The 24165-nt window shown below is 43.3% G+C and overlaps 1 protein-coding gene across 2 annotated transcripts in view; it reads left to right on the top strand.

Annotated features, from left to right (window-relative positions):
- The window catches only part of CIAPIN1 (cytokine induced apoptosis inhibitor 1), a 162194-nt gene that overhangs the window by 118711 nt on the left and 19318 nt on the right, over positions 1-24165 (top strand). For both annotated transcript variants that reach the window (XM_086947782.1, XM_086947783.1), the window contains exons 7-8: positions 6487-6608; positions 12909-12996. In XM_086947782.1, coding sequence (XP_086803908.1) covers positions 6487-6608; positions 12909-12996 — 210 coding nt within the window. The remainder of the gene's footprint in view (positions 1-6486; positions 6609-12908; positions 12997-24165) is intronic.

Here is a 24165-nt window from a genome sequence, read left to right as displayed (position 1 = left end):
ACATGTATGAAGAAAATAAAAAAGTGCAGACTGATAGGCTCCATTGTAAAGAGAGAAAAAAGAATGACTGGCAGTTACCTCGGAGAACCAGTTCTCACTTCTGGCTCATGTGAATAGGACCTTCAGAGCAAGTGAGGTTTTTTTGAAACCGCAATTTCATTTATTAAAATCAATATATTTAATTGCTTTTTGAACGTCACTAGACTTTTTGGAACCTGATCTGTTGAGTAACATAAAATTATTCTGACTCCTCAGCAAAGTTCTCCACAAAATGCCTTCTTCTTTTGAAAAGTGCCCTTCATGTGGCAGAAAAAGGTTGTATCAGACCCTTGCAAGGTCTGTGTGGTTTGTCTGCCAAAAGATTCTGTGGTAAAAGACAGAAGTCTGTGAAATGATGTCTAAATGAACTCTCAACGACAGAGGTGGTATCATGCTGAGTGGCCTCATGGAAAATATGAGAGCAGAGGAAGAGCAGGAGAAAAATCAAAGATTTGAAAGAATGTCTTTCCATGCCTCCTCAAATAAACAGCCTGTTGCTGTCAAAGGCTCTCAAAAAAGGAGATTAAGGAAAAATCTACATTGTCAAGACGTTGACATCACTCTCTATATCATTCCGGATCGCCGTCTAAACATCAGCCTCAACTGGTTTTCCTTCAAAAGAGGGCTTGACGGTACATAAACGATGTGATAGGAAAGTGAGGTAGGAACCGTTGCCTGCGTAGTCCTGTCTTCAGCCTTGAAAACCTCACACCATTTAACATCCCTGTTTTCACCATCAAAGAAAAGTGTAAATGTATGCAACCATCATCACTGGAACACCAGTGTACGGATATCTAAAAGAGTCTCTACCTCCTCTTTAACAACCATGCCTGAAAAGAGAATAGAATCTTTGTCTAAGGTATTGTCTTCTGCCTTACATCAGATTATAGCAGATCCTCATCCTTTGCCATTTATGCTAGTAAAGCCTACTGTATCTTTTGAAGATCTGCCACAACTACTTCTTGCAGCCTTTAAACTTATCACTGAGGATGGTGTCAAGACCAACATCAGTGTCGCCCCTAAGGAAGGAGAAACCAACACTTTCTGCCTCTCAATTCCATACTCCAGAGAAATGAAAACCACCAATCTCCCTCAAGAGCTAATACACTCTATACAACATCACCGGATTCTGCATCTCCCGTACTCAAACTTGACTAGCGGCATCTCCAGTTGACAAAATCTCTACTCAATAGGTCTTAGTTAGAAGGGCTGTTAAGTTAAATATCCCTCTTGAGGCTCATTAGCTGACTGTATTAGTAATACCCGAGACCTTGCAAAATAAAGCGGCTCCTAAACCTCTCTTGCCATTAGTACCTGGTCTACGGGTGACAGCAGTGGACATTTTTTTAACACCTCCGACAGATAAAGCAGCAACTTCAAGGTTGCTAAAGAAATGTAAAGCAGTTGAGCATGACCCGGATTCTTTTTCTGTTCTAGTAATTCCTGTGAGGAAAAGACATGCATCAGCTCCAGAGACAACAGCTTCTCCAGAGAATGAAAGTAAGCACATTGATGCAGTTGGACCAAAGGTATGCAGAATAGCTGCTGCGCACCTTAAAATTGCAGGTGCTGCTGCCATCCTTGGTCGCTGCCAACAGGAATTTTGTGTAGGAATGTGCACCTTTATTGACATATTAGCAATGCACCATCAAATGGATTATAGTAAGATGTTTCCAGAAAATATATTGGTAGCCAACCAAATAATTTGTGCTGCAGTTGATTGCACAGAATTGGCAGCCACCAGATAGTGCCATGGCATATCCATAAGAAGATCTTCATGGTTAAGTCTAACAACTCTTAAACCAGAGGCTCAACTAAAAATTATGAACCTGCCATTTTCTGGAAAATGTCTGTGTGACCAGCACACAGAAAAGTGATGTTAAAGGTGAAAAATGCTGCAGAAACGTTAAAAGCAGTTGGTCTCTAGGAACTGAACAATTATTTTGACCAAAGTAAATATCCAGGGATCATAGGTTTTATTAGTGTAGTTTTCAAACCCCTCACTGGTCTTTCAATTAACAACAAAAGCAACAACGTATCCTCTGGGTCAGAGGTATCCATACCAGCCCAGGACCTCTAAGCTGAGAACAACCCAGATGAAATCGTTGGATCCTTCCAAAAGACAAATGGGTGCTAAGTATAATAGATCATGCATATGTTAATGTTTCAAAACCATTCCTCCTCTGATCTCACCAAAACCACCTACAAAGCACAAGCTACATGTATTCTGGAAAGGAACTTCTATCCTGTTTAAGAAAGGAGCTATCGAACCAGTCCCATTGGACCAAAATGGTCTACGAGTTTACACCAGATATTTTCTCATCTTGGAAAAAGGACTATAGGAAACTGGGTTATTAGGTTTTTGGTTTGTGAGACTTCATCAAGTAGCAATGCTACAATCCAGTCAGGACTCAATAAATTAAACCTTAGCACTTTTAAAGGTCAGAGCTCATACACTGGATGATGGACGCCAGTGCCTCAGTGTGCAGAGTCATTACATTAGCAACTAAAGTCAAGAATTGGGGCAAAAAGGGAGATTGGTCCTACAAAAAGCCATACTCCTATAAGGACCAAAAAGAGAATTCAGGTCCATACTAAACCTCAGATACAGAAACCATTTTACCAAGAAAGAAACATTTCAAATTTAAGCCCTTTATCAAATATACCCGTATCAAAGTGAAAATCATGGATGTGCGCAATAGACCTATCAGATACTTATTTCCACATCCTTGTTGCTCGCCTCAACAGAATTATTTTTCTTTGTTTTCTAATAGGAAACAGACTATATCAATGCACTGTACTAATTATCGGCCTAAAATCTGCTTCTCTGACGTTTTCAAATGCATGGTTTTAATAGCGGCTCATCTAAGAATAAAAGAATATACATTAATCCATACTTAGCTGACTGGCTGCTGAAAGGCCCCAGTCAAGAGAAAGTAATGTAAGACTACCTGATGACCGTGAGATTGCTGAAAATTTAGGTCTGAAGATAACCAACAACCAAAAAATTAATATCAACACTAGTTTAGAGACTATCTTATCTAAGAGCAGCGCTGGACACCATAATGACAAGAGTGTAACCTTTGGACTTCGACTATCTGTGAGAAGGGTGGCCTCACTTGTTGTATCAACTGATTCTTTTATATACATTGTTCCAAATGCAAGGTTGCATATGAGACAACTCCAGCAGTTCTTGGAAGACTAATGGAGTCAAAGAGAAAACAGTTGAGAAGACCAGTTGACTTTGACTATCTCAGTAAGACAATTTCTCACCTGGTGGTGCAAAAATCAGAATTTGCTACTCTGTTTCAGGAACTGCTTCTGTCTCAAGTATTAATAATGGATGCTTCCCTTACAGAAAGGGGAGCTCCCCTACAGTATCTAACAGTTCAAGTACAGCGGTCAAAAAGTGACAAATCGTACCAGCCTGTGAAATTTATGTCAATTATGTTATGCACATTAAACTCAAAAAGCTAATAAAAATCTTCTAGGAAAAAAAAGAGAAAAATCATACCACCTACATTGCTGAGAGCTGGAACTCCTTCACTAGACCTATTTGCAACAGTAGAAAACAAATAATGCAGAGACTTCACATCCAGAATTCCAGAATAGGGCTTTCTAGGGAATGACCTTTAGATCTAATGGTCAAGACCACTACCCTACACTTTTCCACCAATTCCATTAATACCAACAATGTTTCCGAAACTTTGAAGGTTCCCATCGAAAATGATTCTGATAGCTCCAGATTGGTCATGGTAGTGTTGGTAGCGGGACTTTTTACAAATGTCATAAAAGTACTCAAGAGGCTGCTGTACAGGCCAGAATTGCTACGAAGACTTTGGGGTCAAATTCAACACCTGACCTTGTATTGTTAAATTTGGTTGCATGGCTCCTGTGGTCAGACAATATGGATACCTAAATTTCCCACCAGCCTGTAGGGAGATCTTGAAGAAAGCAAAATGTCCCTCAACAAGGATATGTTATGCCCTAAAGTAAGACATATTATGTATTTGTTGTCAGAAGAAAGAACACAACCCTGTTATTTTTGTCGTTCCTAAACTAGAATCCCAGTAGGAGAGATGCTGAGCGTCAAATAAGGACTGAACACCTGACCAAAATTGAAAATTGATTGAGCGGGCTCCCAATTATAAAAAGGCTACGACCCCGTAATATGTTTGAGGCCATATAGAAAAAACTGAACATTAATAAAGGGGTGAAGGAAGGATATATCCCCCATCGTTTAACCTAAAAGCATATGAAAAAGAAGCTATATAATTGATTTGAACATCTCCCTGGATTCCTTGCTCTAACTGAGATTTACAGAGGGATTGATTGAAATAGATCCACTAGTCCACTAATTTCTCCCTTTGATTACCTAATGAGGATTAATGGATTTGGTAGAAAGAACAGTATTTGATTTTATGTTGTGAGTCCTGAAGAAGGTGTATACAATCTACAAGGCACATCGAAACACGTCGACAAAAGGTCACAGTTAATCTGTTTTTAATAAAAATCAATGTTTCTAATATTGTGAAATGTATTGAGAAAGTATATAAGATTAATTTGAACAAACACATGTGTATAATGACATGTAATCGTAAATGTTTTTAAATGGATATAATACTGTTTACATTTTGATAAAGATGCCAATAATAAGACTATAAGATTTTCTTACGTGTTGTTATATAGTTCAAGTGTATATTTTTCTTTTGGTTCACTGTAATTAGAATACAATCTAGATCTTAGTAGGATTGAACAACACAGAAGGGAAACTCTTACTTTTTATTGCATTCGTAATGTCATGCAGAAAATCTTTAAGCCAATTAACATTTTTCAAAGTACCAGTTATCAAAGATTTTTGGGAAAGTCTGAAATAAAAAATTCCTCCAATTTGACATCCTTCTCCACCTTGTAAGATAAATCCATTTCTTTCATAGCTGGTGGGTTCACCTTTCAAACCTATACACAAGACTACATTGCAGCATTTGTCAGGGAAGATAGCATTTCAATAGTTCTTCAGCTATGAGAGTAAGCAAACTGCAAGCATCATCTACAGTGGAACCATTTACTGTTTTCCACACTAACAGAGTAGTAATGCAAACCTATCCCTCGTTATTCTTGAAATAGGTTCAGATTTCCATATTAATCACTCTTACTCTTCCTAGATTCTTTCCCAATCCTTCAACACGTGCAGAGCGTGCCCTGTACTCTTTAGACATTAGAAAGGTTTTACATTTCCATCTAGTCAAATGAAGGGCGTGCTAATTATGGCCCAATAAGACAAAGTAAGGCCACATCCAAACAATCTGTCGCTAGAGCAATTGTTTCTTGTATCACACTATGCTACCAGTTAGCAAAAAAATATTACCAGGTAAAGCTGGAGCCCAATCTACCAGATGAAAAGCAGTTTCTACAGCTTTGCTCAGAAACATTGCTGTAGCTGAAATGTGTCCAGCAGCTACTTGGAATACATTCATAGATTCTCTAATCATTATTGCTTAGATTCAGGTGTGCCAACAAATGCAAAAATCGGACAACAAACTTTAAAGAATCACTGTAGAGAAAACATTATATTTTCTATTTTACCCAGTTAATTTCACAGACACTCTTATAGTATCCTTCAGTTGGAGAAAAATAATTCTTCACCTACTGCCCAACAGCCAAGTTTGCTATTCCTTTCTAGTGTTTATGACCATCAGTAAAGATCCTATGATGCAGAAGAATATGTTTCTTACTAGTTGTCTTGGTTCAGCATCATAGGTATCTTCACTGAAGTCATAAACCACCCGTCTCCCTGGCTACCCCTGTTGGGCTTTGGAAAGCCAATAATGACTTCCAGTTCACTGTTTATACTACTGTGATAAAGAACTGGCTCTCTGAGATAACTGTCAGTAGGTACTCAGGGTGGAGAAGCCTCTTGAATTTTTAAAGCTCAATGGAGCCTATCAGTTTGTTTTTTCTTTTTCTTTTCTTTAAATATTTTCACCTTTCTGCACATATAATGCTGCAATACAGGCTTGAAATGGGTAATCTGAGACTTTATATTCTCCCGCAATAGAAATTGGGCCTCTAATAGGCTGTCATGGGGAGTACCTCATCATGAACTCAGATAGACATCAACACCCTATGGGTATTTAAAATGGATTGTAAAAATATAAAGAAGAACTCTGGTATCCATGAAGGCAGCGCAGTATTATTCTAATGTACGACTTCAGATAAGATTCCTATGATGCAGGACCAGGACTACTAGTAACTAACATATTAATTTTTCTAATCAAAATAATCCACAACTTCATAGAATATTAAACGTTCTTACATTTGTGTTCTCTCTGAATGTAAAGTATATTTCCTTGGTCACACTCTACTTTGCTTGTGTGTCTATCCTGTTGTATAATTGATTCATTTTCTGTTCCTGTTTCTCCCCTGGTCTCTGCCCTTCCTTCTCAGGACCTCTTGGACTCTGATGAGCTGTTAGATCCAGAGGATTTGAAAAAGCCTGATCCATCTTCCCTTCGTGCTACTGCATGCGGAGAAGGAAGCGATAAAAAGAAAAAAGCGTGCAAGAACTGGTGAGCATCTGTTTCTCAAACCCTGCAGTTCGGCACCACCTGCATTTCCTTCCCATAGAAGGACCCTATACTAATGTTGTAAATGAAGTTAGTAGACAGATGAAAGGCTTAACACTTGTTTATTAAGCACCATAGAGAAAAGCTGGTGTTCCCATCAGAAAGCAGGAGCTAACTGACAAGACAGAACATAGGGGAAAATGACATCAGGGAAAATGGAATGCATGACTTAAAGGGATACAGAGAAACATAAGTGCAGAGAATACAACATATCCTCTTCCCTTCCTATGGAGGAACATAAAAAAAACATAATAAGACTATGCCCTTCGTTACAGGGAAAGACCTTACTTGCAAACAAAGTCACGCAAATGGGCTGGGGGTCTTCTCACTCTCTGGGTTCTACTAGTACGAAACTCATTGGTGCCACTTGCCCTGTGCTCGCTGGACCTCACCGGTTCTTGCTCGGCTTTCTTATACAGTGCCACACGCCTCAAGTTCCAACTTTCACCGTTAAATAAAGTGACAAATCTCTTGTGTACAGACTTCACCTTAAATGGACCCCTGAACTTCGTCAGTCCGACACCCACTCGACCGGGCTTGACTTTAACCCAATCATTCACAGCAAACTTACACGCGCCATCAGATTTGCAAACAATGTCAGGCTCACCAGGACTGGCAGGGGGGTCAGCGTTCATGAGTTCCTTCATCCATGCAGCCACAAGTTTGGTACCCGCTGAACGTCCCCTCATGACAGAAAACGGGACCAAACGAGTCACACCATTTTCAGTGGTCCTGTAGGCCCACACCAGGTCATTAACCAGACTCTTTACATCTAACCGGGAAGAAATCGCCATCTGAATGGCACCTTTAACCATTCGGTTGGCCCTCTCCACTATGCCATTTCCCTGGGGGTTGTAAAGTGAGGTCCTTGAGTGAATGATCCCACATCTTCCCAAGAAGTTAGCCATCTCCAAGGAGGTGAGCTGCGTCCCATTATCAGTAATAATCTTTGTGGGGAAGCCTTCCTCCCTAAAAATCTCACCCAGTACGGCAATAGTGCTGCTCGTAGTGATCTCCCTCATGAATTTGACTACTAACCATTTGGAAGAGACATCAACTACCACCAGCCCAAACCTCAAATCCTGGTTCAACTGGTGGAATGGGCCAATGAAGTCGAGACATATGGTGTGCCAAGGGCACTTGGGATCAGTTATTGAGCCACAACCAGTATGGCTACCCACCTTAAGTCTCTTTTCACTTTCTAAGCAATCGGTACATCTCTCCACCCACTGCGAGATTTCGGAGTCCATTCCGGGCCACCAAAAATTGTCCCTAATTCTCCTCTTGGTAAGGGACTGCCCTAAATGGCCCTCATGACCCAGCTTAAACAAGGTAAATCGCACATCTTGTGGAGGAATGAATTTGTCATCCATTAAGATCATGAATCCCTCATTGTCCAAGATAGACAATTGATCCAGAACCTTCAAATAAGGACGAAGTGCGGGAGATAGACAACTCTCTCTCCTTGGACCCTTCGCTATCAAATCTTTGACCTCACACAGCACTGCATCTTTAATCATTGAAGTGTTCCACAAACTTCTACTGATTGCTCCAGCACACATATCTACAACTTCATCTACGGCAGCAACAGAACCCTCTGAGTTGAGAGATTCAACCCCTAACTTGTCTACCCTCTCCCAAGGTAGTGGAAGTCTAGAGAGTCAATCCGCCTGGCAATTCTTCCAACCGGGAATGTATTCCACGGTGTACAAGTACTCTTGAATCCTGGCGGCGAGTCTCGCTAACCTGGCGGAGCCTTTACCAGCGCCACCAGGCGACAGTATTTTGACCAGGGGTTTGTGGTCTGTCAATAATGCAAATTTAAACCCCCACAGGTACATTCTATAATACTCGCAACCCCATGCTGCGGCCAAAGCCTCACGCTCGATTATAGAGTAATTTCTCTCGGCTGTAGTAAGTGTCCTTGAGGCAAACGCTACAGTTTTAAGACCAGAATCGTGTACTTGAGCTAGGACCGCACCAACACCAACAGCACTTGCATCCACTGTCAGAACTGACTTACGGTTGGTGTCAAACGGTGTCAGAATACCCGCCTCACAAATTTCCACCTTGATTCTTTTGAAGCACTCATCTTGTTCCACACCCCACACAAACTTACAACCACTCCTCAACAGCACCTTGATCTTTTCGGTTTTCTCTGCAAAATCCCTTACAAACTTAGCGTAGTACTCGATGAGGCCGAGGAAAGACCTCAACTGATCCTTATCACATGGAGATGGTGCATTTCTAATGGAGTCTAATAAATCTCTCTTGGGTTTTACACCATCCACAGACAATGTATACCCAAGATATTCAACCTCCTCCACTGCAAATTTACATTTCTCTTTCTTGAGAGTTAAACCCGCTTGTTCCATCCTTTCTAAAACAGTTTTCAAAATCACATTATGTTCTTCGACAGTCGCCCCAAATATCAGAACATCGTCCTGAAAATACACAACATTGTGCACCCCTTTTAGTACAACACCCATCATCCTCTGAAATACCCCAGCTGCAGAGGCAAGTCCAAAAGGCATTCGCGTGAATTGGTATATTCCTTCGGTTGTTATGAACGCTGTAAGTGCTTTAGAGTCTTGGTGTAGTTTTATCTGATGATAGGCGCTGCGAAGGTCTAACTTGGAAAAATACTTCCCACCTTTTAGTGATAGGACCAACTCATTGATGTTCGGTAAAGGAAAATTATCTATAACAATGTTTTGGTTCAGGGTGCGAAGGTCCACACAAAAACGAAATTTCCCATCAGATTTGGTTGTAATAACCACGGGGGAAATCCAAGGTGACGTTTCGATCTGTTCTATCACACCCTGATCTAGCATTTCCTCTAACATCTTCTTCACTTCCTCACGTGCGATAAATGGAACCTTTCTGACTTTGTGTTGCATGGGTATGGCATCATCCCTCAACACAATCTTATGCACATAGCCCCTTAACTCTCCTATATGCTCATCAAACAAACCATTCATCCCTTCCACTATCGAATCCGTGGTTATGCTGTCTACTACCATTACCTGTTGTGCTGCTCTTGGATTTATTATTATCCCAAGGTCATACTGCTGTCCCCATCCTAAAATTGCAGGACCGGACTTGGCTACGTACACCTTCCCTTCAGCTGAACGATCCTTGAATGTTATTACACACACCATAAACCCAATCACGTCTATGCTTTCACCCTGAAAACCACAGGCATTAATGTCGCTAGGAGACAACTGCACATCCTTCCAATTGGTTTGGAACATATCTTTGGGAATAATGGTCCATAACGATCCAGGGTCAACCATCAGTTGAACCTCAATTTTATCAATAAGGAACAGGGCTTTTGGTCTGAATCTCCTCCCAGGCTCACCCTCGTTCACACCGTCTCCACCTAAACACAATATTTTGTTCGCACCTTCAACACTAACGAAGTCTCTTACTTCATCCCTGTTTTCAACAACAGCAACTTTATCGACGTTTGTACTTCTACACATCTTCGCAAAATGTCCTTTCCGCCCACATTTCCTACACATCTTGTCAATTGCAAAGCATCTCCTAAAGTCTGAATTGTGAAAAGTACTCCCACACCTACTGCACATTCTTCCTTGGAATCTATTTCTATCGTTACTTGAAAATGTATTGTTAAATTTTTTCTGACTACTTCCTCCCAGATCCACACTCCTCTTGTTTACAACAGCAACTTCGTCATGGTCAACACACGAAACATCATTGCCTTGAGCATTGCCTTTTGCGTTATCTTTCTTTTCCATCTCTTTCATGCATGCATTCGATTCTTCAACCACTTTTGCTATGTCAATGGCCATTTGTAGGGTTGGGTTTTTTGCTGCCCACAGTTTTTCTTGCATCTTTTTGTTTCGGCACTGTACTATCAGCTGGTCTCTTATCATTTCATCTCTTATTTCTCCAAAACTGCATTTTATCGACAACTCACGTAGTCTAGCCACAAACTGATCTACAGACTCTTCATTCCTTTGAGGCTGAGTGTAAAATTTGTGTCGCGCCATAACAATATTTACTTCTTTTGCGTATTGTTTTTTCATCCGAGCTTTAGCTTCTGTGTATACATTAGTTATTGCCCTACCATCTTGGTTGACTGCCACAGGAAGGTATTTAAAAGAATGTTGACCCTCCTTGCCCAAAGCACTTAACAAGAGGGCTTTCTTCCTAATTGCACTAAAATCTTTCCCATCAAGTGCTTCGATGTAGTTCTCGAAAATGTCTATCCATTCATCCCACTCAATGGGTGGATCTCCTGTGGCTTGTAAGAACAATGGAGGTGCAATGATATTTAAATTCTCCATTTTTCTTTTTTTTTAAAACAGTGTCTTTTTTTAAAAAAAAAATGAAGAGATAGTCAGACTGGGATAACAATTACACTTCTTAACATATACTATATGCAATTCATTGCTCTTTCTTTACCCGTCTAATGTAAAGAATAAAGTCATTGGTAGCTTTCACTGTGCAGTGTCTAACAGAGGAGCTCTTCCATGAGGCTCCAACACTTCAACTTACAGCTTTCGTTGTGCACTGCCTAAAGTCTCGTTAAAACCAATTTGTAAATAAGGTTCCCTCAACCTTCAATTTCTCCTGTTAATGATGCACTCACCCTTCGTTTCCTCCTGCTGACGCGCTCACCTTTCAATTCCTTTTTCTTTCGTTCGTTTTGATTTAATGAGATTTTCAAGCTACTCGGTAAATTGTTTCGAGTAACAATCTCTACTCGCGATGTCTGTTGAGTAACAATCTCTACTCGCGATGTTTGTTGCCAAGATACGCGGTAATCCAAGATGGACGCTGCGTGGTTGCGTCACTGCCGGCACTTTGCTCACTCGCGATGTCAGTTGCTAGGATACGCAGTGGTCCGGATGGACGCTGCGTGATCGCGTCACTGCTGGCACATCACTTCCTGCATTGTTGGATGCTCTCTTGTTGACGCAGCTCGGTTGCGAAAAAAAACAATGGTTGAAAATGGAACGGTGAGTCTCCTGTGCTTCTCTGCTCGAGAAGTGCGCTCGTGTGTCTCCTGTGCTTCTCTGCTCGAGAAGTGCGCTCGTGTGTTTTTTCAAAAGATGCAACACATATGTTTGTGTTGAGGTTATCAGTTTAGGCAGGATTACACAAATAAAGTCAGATTTTGAGCATGAATGCTACACCAGTCACTCCGTTTTCGCTCTAAAGGTCACGTTTACATCTCCTTAAAATTTTAAGAGTCAACAGGAATTCCTCTTTCTTTTAAAAGCGCAGCTTTCTCAAACGTGGCGTTTCTCTGGCTGTGTAGCCTTTAAGCTTAACGTTCATCAAAGTTAATCAAAGTTACAACCAGACACACAGCAAGGATTTGTTAATGATTTCTCCAACTCACCAGTTGCTTTGGAGACTTGCAGGTTTCAATTCAAAACGTAGATTCTTGCAGTTTTCACATCTAAACGCAATATGTCTTTCTTATCTGTTTCAATAGATGTGTAGCAGTATATTTTCTTTTTTTTTTTAAGACTTGCGTGGTTCTTTAGAGTTGTTTTCTCTGTTTCTTCGGAAATTCGCGTGGTTCTTTTCACCAGTGGAGTTCTTCTCCCTCTATGGTTGTTTAGCTCCTTCTGTTCATCGTCGCCATGTGTTGTAAATGAAGTTAGTAGACAGATGAAAGGCTTAACACTTGTTTATTAAGCACCATAGAGAAAAGCTGGTGTTCCCATCAGAAAGCAGGAGCTAACTGACAAGACAGAACATAGGGGAAAATGACATCAGGGAAAATGGAATGCATGACTTAAAGGGATACAGAGAAACATAAGTGCAGAGAATACAACAACTAACCTATCCCCAAACCAGAGTAATCATTGGAGCACACTGAGCCTGCCCCACTCCCACTTCTCTGATTTCTCATCCTGAAAGTGGCATCTGCTCACTTTGGCAGCATGAGCCCACCCCATTCATTAACCAAGAATCTCAACAGCTCTACTCCTGTGCCTTTTATGGGGCTACTCTGCTTCCTCTTCATATTCTAAAGGAGAACCAAAGGAGGACAACCACTTCAGGACAGGATACCTAGAGGCTAGTTCAGGTTAGAAGTGTAAAGGCCATGGGAAGAGCAGTGACTCCTTATTTGCCAGAAGCAGGATTGGGAAGGAAGAGCGTCTCAACAGAAATGCAGCTTTCTATTTCACTGAAGACAGCTCTAAAAGAGTAGATTTACATTATAAGAAATGCATCTGATCTAGTGTCTTCTCCACGCAGCACATGTGGCCTCGCCGAGGAGCTGGAGCAGGAGAAGGGGAAGAGTGTACCAGCACCTGCCTCGCAGTCCAAGTCTGCTTGTGGAAATGTAAGTGCCATGTGTTTCTAGATATCTGACAAGCATTCCACTGTCTCTGAAGAGACTTGCTTCTTCCTGTAAATGTGACTGACACTTCCAACCCCTTCCCCCGTACAGCCCGCCAAGTAAACTATTACATGCTACATATAGACCACTCACTTGCTTTGAATGTTTGTAGGATAACATATAATTTTATTTCTCTTGCACAAGAGATGATCCACTAAATCTGGGATTTTATGTCAAATCTTCATTTGGTCTGTGACTCCTCTGCATTACTGTCTCACTTTCAGTTTTTTTTCCACCTGCTGATCCCCAGAGGAATATATAGATTAGCAGGAGCCTAAGGGAAGCACACCCGTCGGCACAAGTGAATAGAAAACAATAGGGGCCCCCATAATACACAAACTACAAAGAAGCACATGGATTTTATTGAGCGGAACACCACCCTCCTCCTGCTTCACAGAAAAATGAATCAGGAAGCGGGCCATGTTTGCCAAGAATCCATTAATACCTCCTAGGCTCAGAAAACAGAAAAAAGTTCAGGAAAACAGAAGCACACAGAAAAAAACAGGTAATGTGGATGGAGAGTGAAGGAGCAGTTGCAGCATAATACATGCGTCAGTGGCTTTCCCTCAGTGGAAAGTCCTTTGTTGAGACTTCATTTCCACCTGCAAAAACGGGCATCTCCTTTTAAAGCTCATGGACTGGAGAACTCTCTTCGAGTGAGGGAGTCCTGTCCTCTGCTAAGCTTTGGCAACTTTCGCATTGTGCACTAACCACTTTGTCCCATGTGGAGAAATTTTTATCTGTCATGCAAAAATGTGTAAAGAATTGTGTAGCATGCGACTTCAGTGAGCATTAAAGACTCCTCTGCAAAACCATTTAATAAATAGGTACTCACAGTTGATCCAAGCATACTAGGGGAAGAATTCCTTGCCTCAAACATTGTAGGGTGGTCAACGCTGGGTTTACTGATGAAAACTTCTGCGGGGACCAATTCTGAGAAGTAAAGTCATTGTTCGAAAATCTGTATGTGCAAAATCTGTTCTGAATGTATCCAATGGGCTAACTAATGTGTATTTCGCTTGTCTGTATATCAGTGTTCCCCATGTGAAACTCTAGCAATTCACTGGCTTACTTGAAACACTTGGCTCAGTAAATATCTGTATGGAGCCATTTCATACTATAAACCAATTACATTGTATTAAATCTTTCTGGAAAAGACTTTTAATTGCAGATGCCTTCCTTAGAATATCCATCAGGTGTCAGACTAAATCTAGAAAATCTTAAGCCCACACCAGATGTGACAGGCGAGGTGCCTATATAAGTGTCACCCCAGCATGCTGACATTAGTTAGTTTCTTTCTGTGGCAACAGTCACAGATCTGGTGAGCTACCTTGGTCGCTTTTTAACCATTTTGTTTTGCAATTCTTGTCGAGCTATGTTTTTTTAAGAAGGTTTCCAATGTGCTAGGGACATGTCCCTCCAGAACTTGCGAGATTTAAACCTTGCAGGGAATGTTCAAGGCAGATGTCTGTGACTGATCCCCACTAGGTTTACCTTTTGTGAATGGGGTCGAGTCACAACTCCAAGTCCTGTTTGGACTGCCTTTTGATTAAGCCTAAGGCGATTTGGTCTCTGAAGTTTCTCATGGCGCAGAAGTCCTAGACGCTACATCGTACCCACTCTATAGGATGGTGTCAGTCCTGTGGACCATCTCGGGCCCACTTCAGGAGCAGTTCCCACAACCGTTCATGTTTTAAGTCGTTGTGCAAGTCCAAAAATAAGTCAAAATGTCGCTCAACTTCACTGTGCCTTTCCAAGTCTCTGGAAGGTGCGCAGGGCAGTCCCCAAGCCTCTAGGCCCTGCTTCGCACACCTTCTTTGGAGCCAGCACCCATTCTATCTCTGTGCCTTCCAGAGATTCCCCGAGCCACTCCTGCCCTGCTTTAGAAGTGCTGTGAGGCCATGGCCCGTATCTTCTGGCAACCCACTCCCTTTGGAGCTCCTTTTGGGCCCTAAGGAGCTGAGAAGTGTCTTGCCTGGACTACTGTTGGCAGGTTCTCCCTGATGCCAGTTGGACCCTCTGGATCCACCCCTGTGTCTGGACCGACTCCGGTCCCAAGCCCCTTTTTGTCTCCTTTACTCTCACATGGTCTTGGCCCCCTCAACTTTGTTTCTGTCGTCCCTGATACTGTGTAACAAGGGTAATCTTCCTTTCTGACTCCGATACAGTGCTGTGTTGACTTCGCTAGATGACTATGCCAGCGCTGCTCAGGTCCAGACTGACTTCGGGGTGCCTGTGTCCTTTGGAGCGTTAGATAAGGATACAGAGTACAGGGCCATTGATCTCACTGATAACATAGCCTAGACCTTCCTGAAGGATAACTGGTTGGAGGATTCGGGTGATGCCAGCGGGCTGGTCATTGCACCAGACTCTTGGTTAGTCTCTTCACCTGGGCCAGCCACTGAAGAGTCTTCCTTATTCGTAATGGTGATGAGGAGGGCTACTGAGGACCTTGATCTCCAACTCCCAAGAGTGTAGGTTATGACTAAAGTCTAGATGGAGGTGCTTCAGCCAGGGCACTCCATTGCGGAGCTCCTGCTTTCTTCTAACAAAGCCCTCACAGACATCTTCCCAGGGACTTGGTCAAAGCCCTGTTCCGGGGTCCCAGTCAGCCGCCTGGTTGCACATCGGCACTGTTCTGTACCAGGGAACCCAACATTCCTTATGCATCACCCCACCCAGAGAATTTGGTTGAGCAAGCTTCAATGGGCAGACCAACCCTACTCCTCCCATACCACCAATATGGGTAAGGAATACAGCGCTTAGGGACTTTCGGGAAGAAGACTTCCTTTTCCACCAGCCTGGCCTTCAATTCCAATGCAAGCCATTCTTGACGGCGGAGACATGGGCGTCCAGATTTCAGAGGAGACTGCAAAAGATCTGCAGTGATGGCTACTGAATCACTCTCTGGTCAGCAGCAGACCACTCTCCCTTTCCTTCCCAGTGCTAGTGACCAATGCCTTACTTCTGGGATAGGGTGGCCACGTGGGGGAGGTGGCGAGGAGAGGACTCTGGTCTACAGCGGAGACCCGACTCCAAATCAACCTGTTAGAGTTGTGGGCCATCTCTTTTGCATTGAAAGTGTTCCTGCCATCATTCAGAGGGAGGCTGGCGCAGTTGTTCACGGGCAACAACACCACCATGTGGTCCTGCATCAAACAGAGTGGGTTGGGGTTGTATCCAGTGCTTAATTTGTAAAAAGATTAAGTGCCAAGGCCCTTGTCAGGAGACCTCTGCAACTTGCACCATACATTGCTCCTGCCAGAACCGCCAATGACAGTACCTACACAACTACTAACTATCACACTCCTACAAGTGTGACAAATCAGACTTTTCCAGGCTACCCAAAGCTATACAAATGGCTTGGCCGGCAGGTAATGGTCCTTTTTTTGTATATTAAATGAATAAACAAATGTTATGCTCTTCTCTAAATTAGAGAGACAGTGCCACTGTGTGGCAGACTGCCACAAGCACCAGTGTTGACCATTAAGTGCCGATGCTGAGCCCCGAAAACCACAAGTTCAAATTAGGCACTGGTTGCGGCCCATGTGCCAACATGCCCTGTGTGTCTGGCTATGGCTAGAACCTCAGGACAGCTTTCTGGTCATACAATATCTATCTGGATGCTTAAACGCCAGGAGGGATGAACTCCGTTGGCTGTGCCTTACGGACCATGACTCAAATCAACATCCAGAGGTGGTTCACTGTCTCTGCCACAAATGGGAGGATCTATAGCTCGATCTATTCACCACAGCAGTTTCCAAAGCTACTCACTCAGAGATGCTTTTGGCTTGGAGTGGAATTCGGGACTCCTATACATCTTTCCGCTGATCCCACTTCTGCTCTAAATCCTCAAAAAGATTAGGACCGACCAGGCCCAAGTCATCCTAGTGGCTCTGGATTAGACATGGAGAGTTTGGTGTCCTGAACTACTAGGCATGAGCATCTGTCCGCTTCGGGAGGATCTCCTGTTGCAGCAGCAGGGCTGGGTCCTGCATTCCAACCTGCACATTCACCATCTTCATGCTTGAAGATGGAGCAGCAACAGCAGAATTATTTCTATCTTCCTCCAGCGGTTGCTGACTTTGTTCTGGCAGCCAGTTGTTCCTCGATGAAATCTGTGTACACCTGCTGTTGGGATAAGTTTGTGGCTTGGTGTTCAGACAAGTATGTTAACGCTCTTCCTGCTAAACTGTTTGAGGTGTTACTGTTTGCGTTATCATTGGCACAGCAAGGCCTTGGTTGGGGCACTGTTAAGGGGTATTTGTCGGCTATATCATAATTTCTGCGGTTGCTGCATCAGCCCTCCCTATTTAAGTCACTTGTTGTGGCTCATTTCTTGAAAAGTTTGCTGCACATATTTCTGCCTTCTCTCTTCATTATGCCCCAGTGGGACTTATATTTGGTTTTGACCTGTCTGATGTGTCCTCCCTTTGAATCCATTCATAGTTGACCTCTCATGATTTTGACTCTTAAAACGATCTTTTTTATGGTCATTACATCATCCCGGAGGGTGAGAGAGCTTCAAGCCCTCTTGATTCACCCATCTCATAGTACCTTCTACCAGAACAAACTGGTTCTCTGAACATGTGCCTCCTTTCTACCTAAGGTGGTGACCCCATTTCATATCAGTCGCTCTTCTGACGTTTCTTTGCTCCCGCTTACCCCTCTAATGAGGAGTGGAGTTTCCATCGTTTGGATCCAAAGACTGCCCTCAGTTTTATATTTATCGTACCAAGGAACACCAACCGGACAATCAGTTTTTTTATTGGATGCACCAGAGCAAAGGGATAGGCTGTCCAGATGAGGACCATCTTTCGGTGAATTATACTTTGCATTAAAATTTGCAACACATTGGCAAAGAGGCAGCTTTCAGAAGGCTTGAGGACTCACCGCACCAGAGCCAAGGATGCGACTACTACACTAGCACGCAGGGTGCCTGTCCTTGACATGTGTCAAGTGGCTACGTGGGCGTCGCTTCATACGTCCACAAAGCCCTACTGTCTAGACAGTCTGGTCCGTCGAGGGGGGCATTTTGCTTACTCTGCCCTGCAGGACTTTCTAGTTTGTCTGTTCACAGGTAAAGTATCTTAAGTTGGAAGTCTCGTCCAGAAGAACAAGTTACTTAACTTCGGTAACACCTTTTCTGGTAGAGACTCTAACCGCAGATTTCTTACCGACCCTCAATTCTTCCCCTCTCTGTGAATGGCACTTCTTTCTCTGGAAGATCCTTCTTAGCTTCAGCACACTTGTCTCAACCATTGTGGTTCCGCATCTGTTGGCGTGCAATGTGTCTGAAAGAAACTAATTTAGCCTTGCCAGGGTGACACCTATATAGGTACCTTGCAAGTTAGATACATTCATGTCATGTCACCATAAAGGATAACAAAAGTTCAGACATTTTGCTGACCTAAACATTAAACAACACACACAGGCAGGAGATATTACACATTTAGTATCTGCATAGTTTGTTTATTCCCCGCCCAAGTGCGTTTGTTAACTTTGAGTTAAGAACTGGTGCCCTACTACCTTTGATTTAAGGACTGGTGTCCTACGTTAAACAATTACTTGTGTATAATTTAGGCATTGTGAACCACATGTTGATGTTTTATGTACAACTGTGAAATGTTTGTCAGGGGGTGCCGCAGCGCTTATGACCGTGAGTGTAACCAGGAGACCGGGAACTTTCTTAGAAGCCTGAGGCCCCTCATCTAAGCAGTGGGGGCTGTTTGGTGTTGTTTACGCTGCTTGCTGCATATTGGAGGATTTCCATCTCGCTGTCAAGGCGCCCTGCCCGAAAGCCTGGACTCAAAGTCCCAGAAGGCTCTGGGCTCACCACACCTGCTCCGGGGACAGGTATCGTCCGCAGCTCAGGCGCACAAGCTTCAAAAACCTCGCCACACCCGCTATCGTGAGTGCCGCAGCGCTTGTGACCGTGAGTGTAACCAGGAGACCGGGAACTTTCTTAGAAGCCTGAGGCCCCTCATCTAAGCAGTGGGGGCTGTTTGGTATTGTTTACGCTGCTTGCTGCATATTGGAGGATTTCCATCGCGCTGTCAAGGCGCCCTGCCCGAAAGCCATTCAACCTATAGTGGAATGGGTCGCACTTCTGTAATTGATTATTTTATGATTATTATGTCCCTTTGGTCTAAGATTCTCAACTTCCACATTCTTAATCGCACGGAAAGTGACCATAACCCCCTGTCAACTGAGATGAATTTCGATCTGATAACCGAGGGTAATGAAACTTATGGAAACAGTGACCTCAGAATAATTCAAGGCGGGAGGAGAATCCGATGGGCAAATATGAAGAAGTCCACTGAAGATATGGGCAAATTGTATTTGAGTTTAATTCCTCTCCTAGAAAGGGCAAACTCTATTATGGCTCTCCCACCTGGTAACAATGCGCAAAGGATCCTGTCAGGATTACATGAGGAACTTACCGCACTATTGGCGAACTCTTTTTATAAAATAGCCCCTACTATACCTAAGACCCACGCTGCCAAACACCCCTGGTTCAATAAGGGCTGTAGAGAACTGAAGCATGGGTTGCTCAAGGCACTGAAACAAGGCACGCCGGTCGCTGTAACTGAAGCCAGGGGTGCTTACAAATTATTGATTTTTAACGCAAAAAAAGAGTGGGAAGAAGAACAATGGTACGCCATCAGATCTGCACTCAAGGCCAAAGATTCACGGACCTTCTGAAATCTCGTACATACGGGGAAACCAGAAGGCAGGACCTCGATTGATCCAAACATTCCCGAAGAATCTTGGTCTCTGCATTTTAAAGAGCTCTATTCTATTCCCCCAATTTTAAAAAGTCCAGCCCCCACAACCCTGTTGGTCATGGATTCTAATTGGCCTACACTGCTCTTTACCTTGGATGAGGTCCATACTGCAGTGCATAGCCTGCAATCAAACAAAGTGCCTGGGTTAGATAGGATTCCAGGCGATCTCTTTAAAGAGGAACCGGTAGTTTGGGCCCCTTATCTTTTACTACTTTATAATGCAATTTTGCAGGGTCTACCTCTCCCAGGCACATGGTTGGGGGCGGAGATAATACCCATTTACAAGAAGGGTTCTCCGCTCGAACCATCAAATTATAGGCAATTAGCCTTATCGATGTAAGTAAGAAAATCTATGCAAGGCTACTCTTACAACGCTTATTGGACTGGGTCAATGATAACAATATTTTGACCCCCCCTTCAGGCAGGATTTAGGGCCAAAACATCCACAATCGATCAATTGTTTCGGCTCCAGGTCCTTTACTGGAAGCATGTCGTTTTGGACCAGGGAAGTTTATATCTAACGTTCGTGGGCCTAAAGTCAGCATTCGATATGGTGGACCGAAATCAACTTTGGGCTATTTTACTATCCATGGGAGTACCACCATACCTACGCTACCAATTTAAACATCTCCACGACAGCACTTTTGCCAGAGTACGTTTTGGAAAGTACGGTCAATTAACTGGGCCCTTTCCGGTTGGGAAGGGGGTCAGGCAGGGCTGTGTTCTTGCCCGACCCTCTTTTCCCTCTTTCTCAATGGGCTTATAGAAGATCTACTATCCACTAAAGATATTGACTCCCCGAAAGAATCTTCGCAGAGATTTCCCACACTAATGTTTGCGGATGATACCCTGCTGCTTTCAAAATCCCCCATGGGCATGCAGAGGGTCCTAAACCAGTTCTCTAAATTTTGTAACCATAGAAATCTGGTAGTCAACATTGATAAGACCAAGTATATGGTATTTAATGCCAATACCACTAACTGTCCCCATCCCATGATGGAAGGTAGACCACTAGAAAGAGTCCCAACTTTTGACTATTTAGGTTTGACCCTAAATGATAGAATGGGGTGGGGTGCACAAATGGCCAAGGCCAACTTAAAATTAATACAGACAACTGGGGGAATTTTAAAAGTCCAAAAAAAACTATGCCTACAAAATTGTTAGTGCCCCACTGGAAATCTTCAAAGTTCAAGTAAAGATCATCTTCCCTTTATGGGGCGGAACTTTGGGGGCACGTTCCCTCTACCGACCTAACCACTACAGAAAATAACTTTATTAGGCAAATTTTAACCTTGCCCAGAAATACTCCACTAGTTCCACTTAGGTTGGATTTGAATATTAGTCCTTTTGCCGATGCCATCGCCTCACGTCTTCTCCTCTATTGGAGGAGGCTGTGGAGCACCCCTGAGCTGGAAAGCTACAAGAAGGAATTATAGGTGTTGCTAGCCTCCCCAGGAGCAGGTAGACTTCCATGGCTACGTTTTGTCAGACAGTCCCTTGTTCAAATTGGATACGAAAACTTATGGACAAACCCTGAGGCATCATGCTCAGCTATTTCTAAGAAAACATTGTCCACTACTGTAAAGGACTTTAACCTCAGGAAGACATTTTGTTCAGTTTCACCAAACAGCCTGACTGGTGCCTTCCTGAATCATAAGTCTCTTTACAGCTTTGAACAAGAAATAGACGTAATCCAACCCACCTTAGCGAAGAAGCTGTATTTACAGTTTAGATTTGGAGCATTGCCCCTTTACTCTACGACTGATAGGTGGACGGGGACCCTGTACATCTATGCCCTGGCTGTGGAATTGAAAATGAAACAATTCTCCACGTTACTCTTTTTTTTGTCCAGCCTACTCACTTATGCGGAGAAAGTGGATAATTCAGCTGTGTAATAACCTGGGCATTAGGGACTATCTAGCTTTTTTCAGGATTTTGAAGTCTGACACAAATCCAGTAATAGTGTCCGCCCTAACTAAGTTTTTGCTTTCCATGTGGTTTACCCGAAGGAAATTGCTTACCTAGGGATGGCACATATGTATTCATTGTAGAGACTCGAGAATTAATTGGATCAACAAACGCTATCTTAACTTTTTAAACATTTAAAATTATTTACATTTTTACAGTCTTAACATATTGTCTTCTCCCTTCTGAATTTTAGACGATGTATTTTAGTAATTATAATCAACAATGAATTGTTCAAAATTGCTTATGTATTTTTATGTGCTTTGATGGTTAAAACTAACCGAAATAAAGTTTTCTTTAATTGAATGGAGTTTGTCAGCAAATTGTTTGTTTATGTCAGCAAATTTCAGAATTTGTGTTATACTTTGACATGATTGTATCTAATTTTTCTAAATAAAAAAAAAAGTCATAAGAAAAGTGGAATAAATCAGACGAGCTTGTGGATTCATGACATCAGCTCGTTATTTGAACAATTCCTTAGAGAATTAAAGCAGCTAGATGTTTTTTTGTATACAAAATATTAGAGGTCCCATCTAGTTTGCATAAGGACCCAAGCCTTCCATAGATTTTCAGTTACTTGATTTCATGGCACACTGCTCAAGCTTAGCTGAAGGCAGTCTTTTCGGACGGAAAAGTCCCTCGCATGGTGACAGATGAACACCTCTGCCCCGAGTGCACCAGCTGCAATGATGTCTGGATTCCTGGTGCTAATTTTTGTTGGCATGGGCAAAAACGGATGATGCAGATGTGCCATGACATAGGCCTGTCTCACAGATTGCTGTCTTGTTGGACCGGGAGGGGTGTCCAAAGCATTACCTTCATAGTGGTGTAAGGCTACTGCCTTTAGCAGAAGTTAAGTAGCACAAGTGCAGTGGTGACAACATACTGTGTAGTGATTAGCAGACGCGAAGAGGCCTTTTTACCAGGGTCACTGGAGTGAGGCCTATGGGCTCACTCGGGTATAGTTTCACTGCTGGTTGCTTAACTCACCCTTGGCCTACACCAAGTTAGTATGTAGTTGCATATGTGTATTGTGTGTTTGTGTGCCTGTGAATGGTACATTACATGGAAGACTCTGGGTTTCATTTTGGAAGTGCTGTCTTGGAGGAGCATGATGAGGTAGAGGAGTCCAGCTAGACAGGTGTGTGAATTGCTGCATTCCTGAGAGCTGGGTGGGACACGCCAGAGGAAGTAGAGTCAGGATCTTCAGTACACTTCAAAGGGTGCTCTTTGATTCAGGGAGAGGTCCCTGGAAAGGGGCCTAGAAACATCTCATTAAGGAGATGGGACTGATAAGAATAGGGCAGGGGCCCCAGTGTGAATTTTGAATGCACATATCACTGTGGCTTACATTCCGGCATGAACATCTAGTCACTCCAATGGCCTTTGTTGTGGGGCTATGAGTTTTGCAGTTGCACATGCTGTAACAGACTGCTTTCTGGAATAAGAGCAGGACAGAGGATTGCACACTTCAATTGAAGCGTACCCCAACACAAACTTCAAAGACTCAGACCCTAAATCTCATTTGGTGCAGAGAAATGGACTGTAACAAGGGGAGCGCAAGGGCACCAAATTTGGTAACTGGCAAGCAGCTAGTCAGGCTGTATGTGGTGGAAGAGAAGTTCTGCAAGACTTCTGTCTGTGACCAGGACTTTGGGCTAAGGTCTGCCATTCTCCCAGCTGGGTAAGGGGACAACACCCAGGGAAATCTTAAGACCATCTGCCCCTGATGCACAAGTGCCTTCCTGCTTGCCAAAACCAGTGTGACCTGTGAGGGAGAGTGCTTGGAGGTAGTGAGGTCCAGTGAGGGATCCTGGCGAGTGGATCCCACTAGGTAGTGAGTTGTGAGGAGACTACTGCTGCACCGAACGCTTCATCGCCCTTGCGCAGATTCAAGACTGGTACCCTGTATGCCAGAGGAGCCTGCAGTGAACTTGACATCACTGCCATGCTATTCCGGACATAGCCTGTGTGCTGAATAAAGTCAACGACTCCATAAGCAGAGCGGGGCCACTGCGAAGATTGCTTGCCAGCTGGTCCGTAGCCCGTGTGTGGAGTGAAGTTAGTAACCCTGTTTGTCGAAGGGCGCTTCGACAAAGATTGCATGACTGCTGTGCCGATTAGGCCATAGCCAGTTTGCAGCGTGAAGATGGCAAGCCCTTTTGCGGCCGTGAAGAATGTTGCCTGGTTCCAATGTTGTTGAGAGGAGAGTATGCCGTGGTGACCTGCGCATGCCGATCCTTGACTGAGAATTGGTACCCGAGCAATGGTTTCCGCCACTTCAGAAGTCTTGCACCGGAGCAAGCGCAGTGGACTCCTAGCTGCTGCTCCTGCAGAGCCTGAGTGCCACTCACTGTCA

The sequence above is a fragment of the Lissotriton vulgaris genome, chromosome 12 (genome assembly GCF_964263255.1).
Source record: "Lissotriton vulgaris chromosome 12, aLisVul1.2, whole genome shotgun sequence".
Classification (NCBI taxonomy): Eukaryota; Metazoa; Chordata; class Amphibia; order Caudata; family Salamandridae; genus Lissotriton; species Lissotriton vulgaris.
Note: the sequence above shows the minus strand (reverse complement) of the source record. Positions and strands in the feature narration are given on the sequence as shown.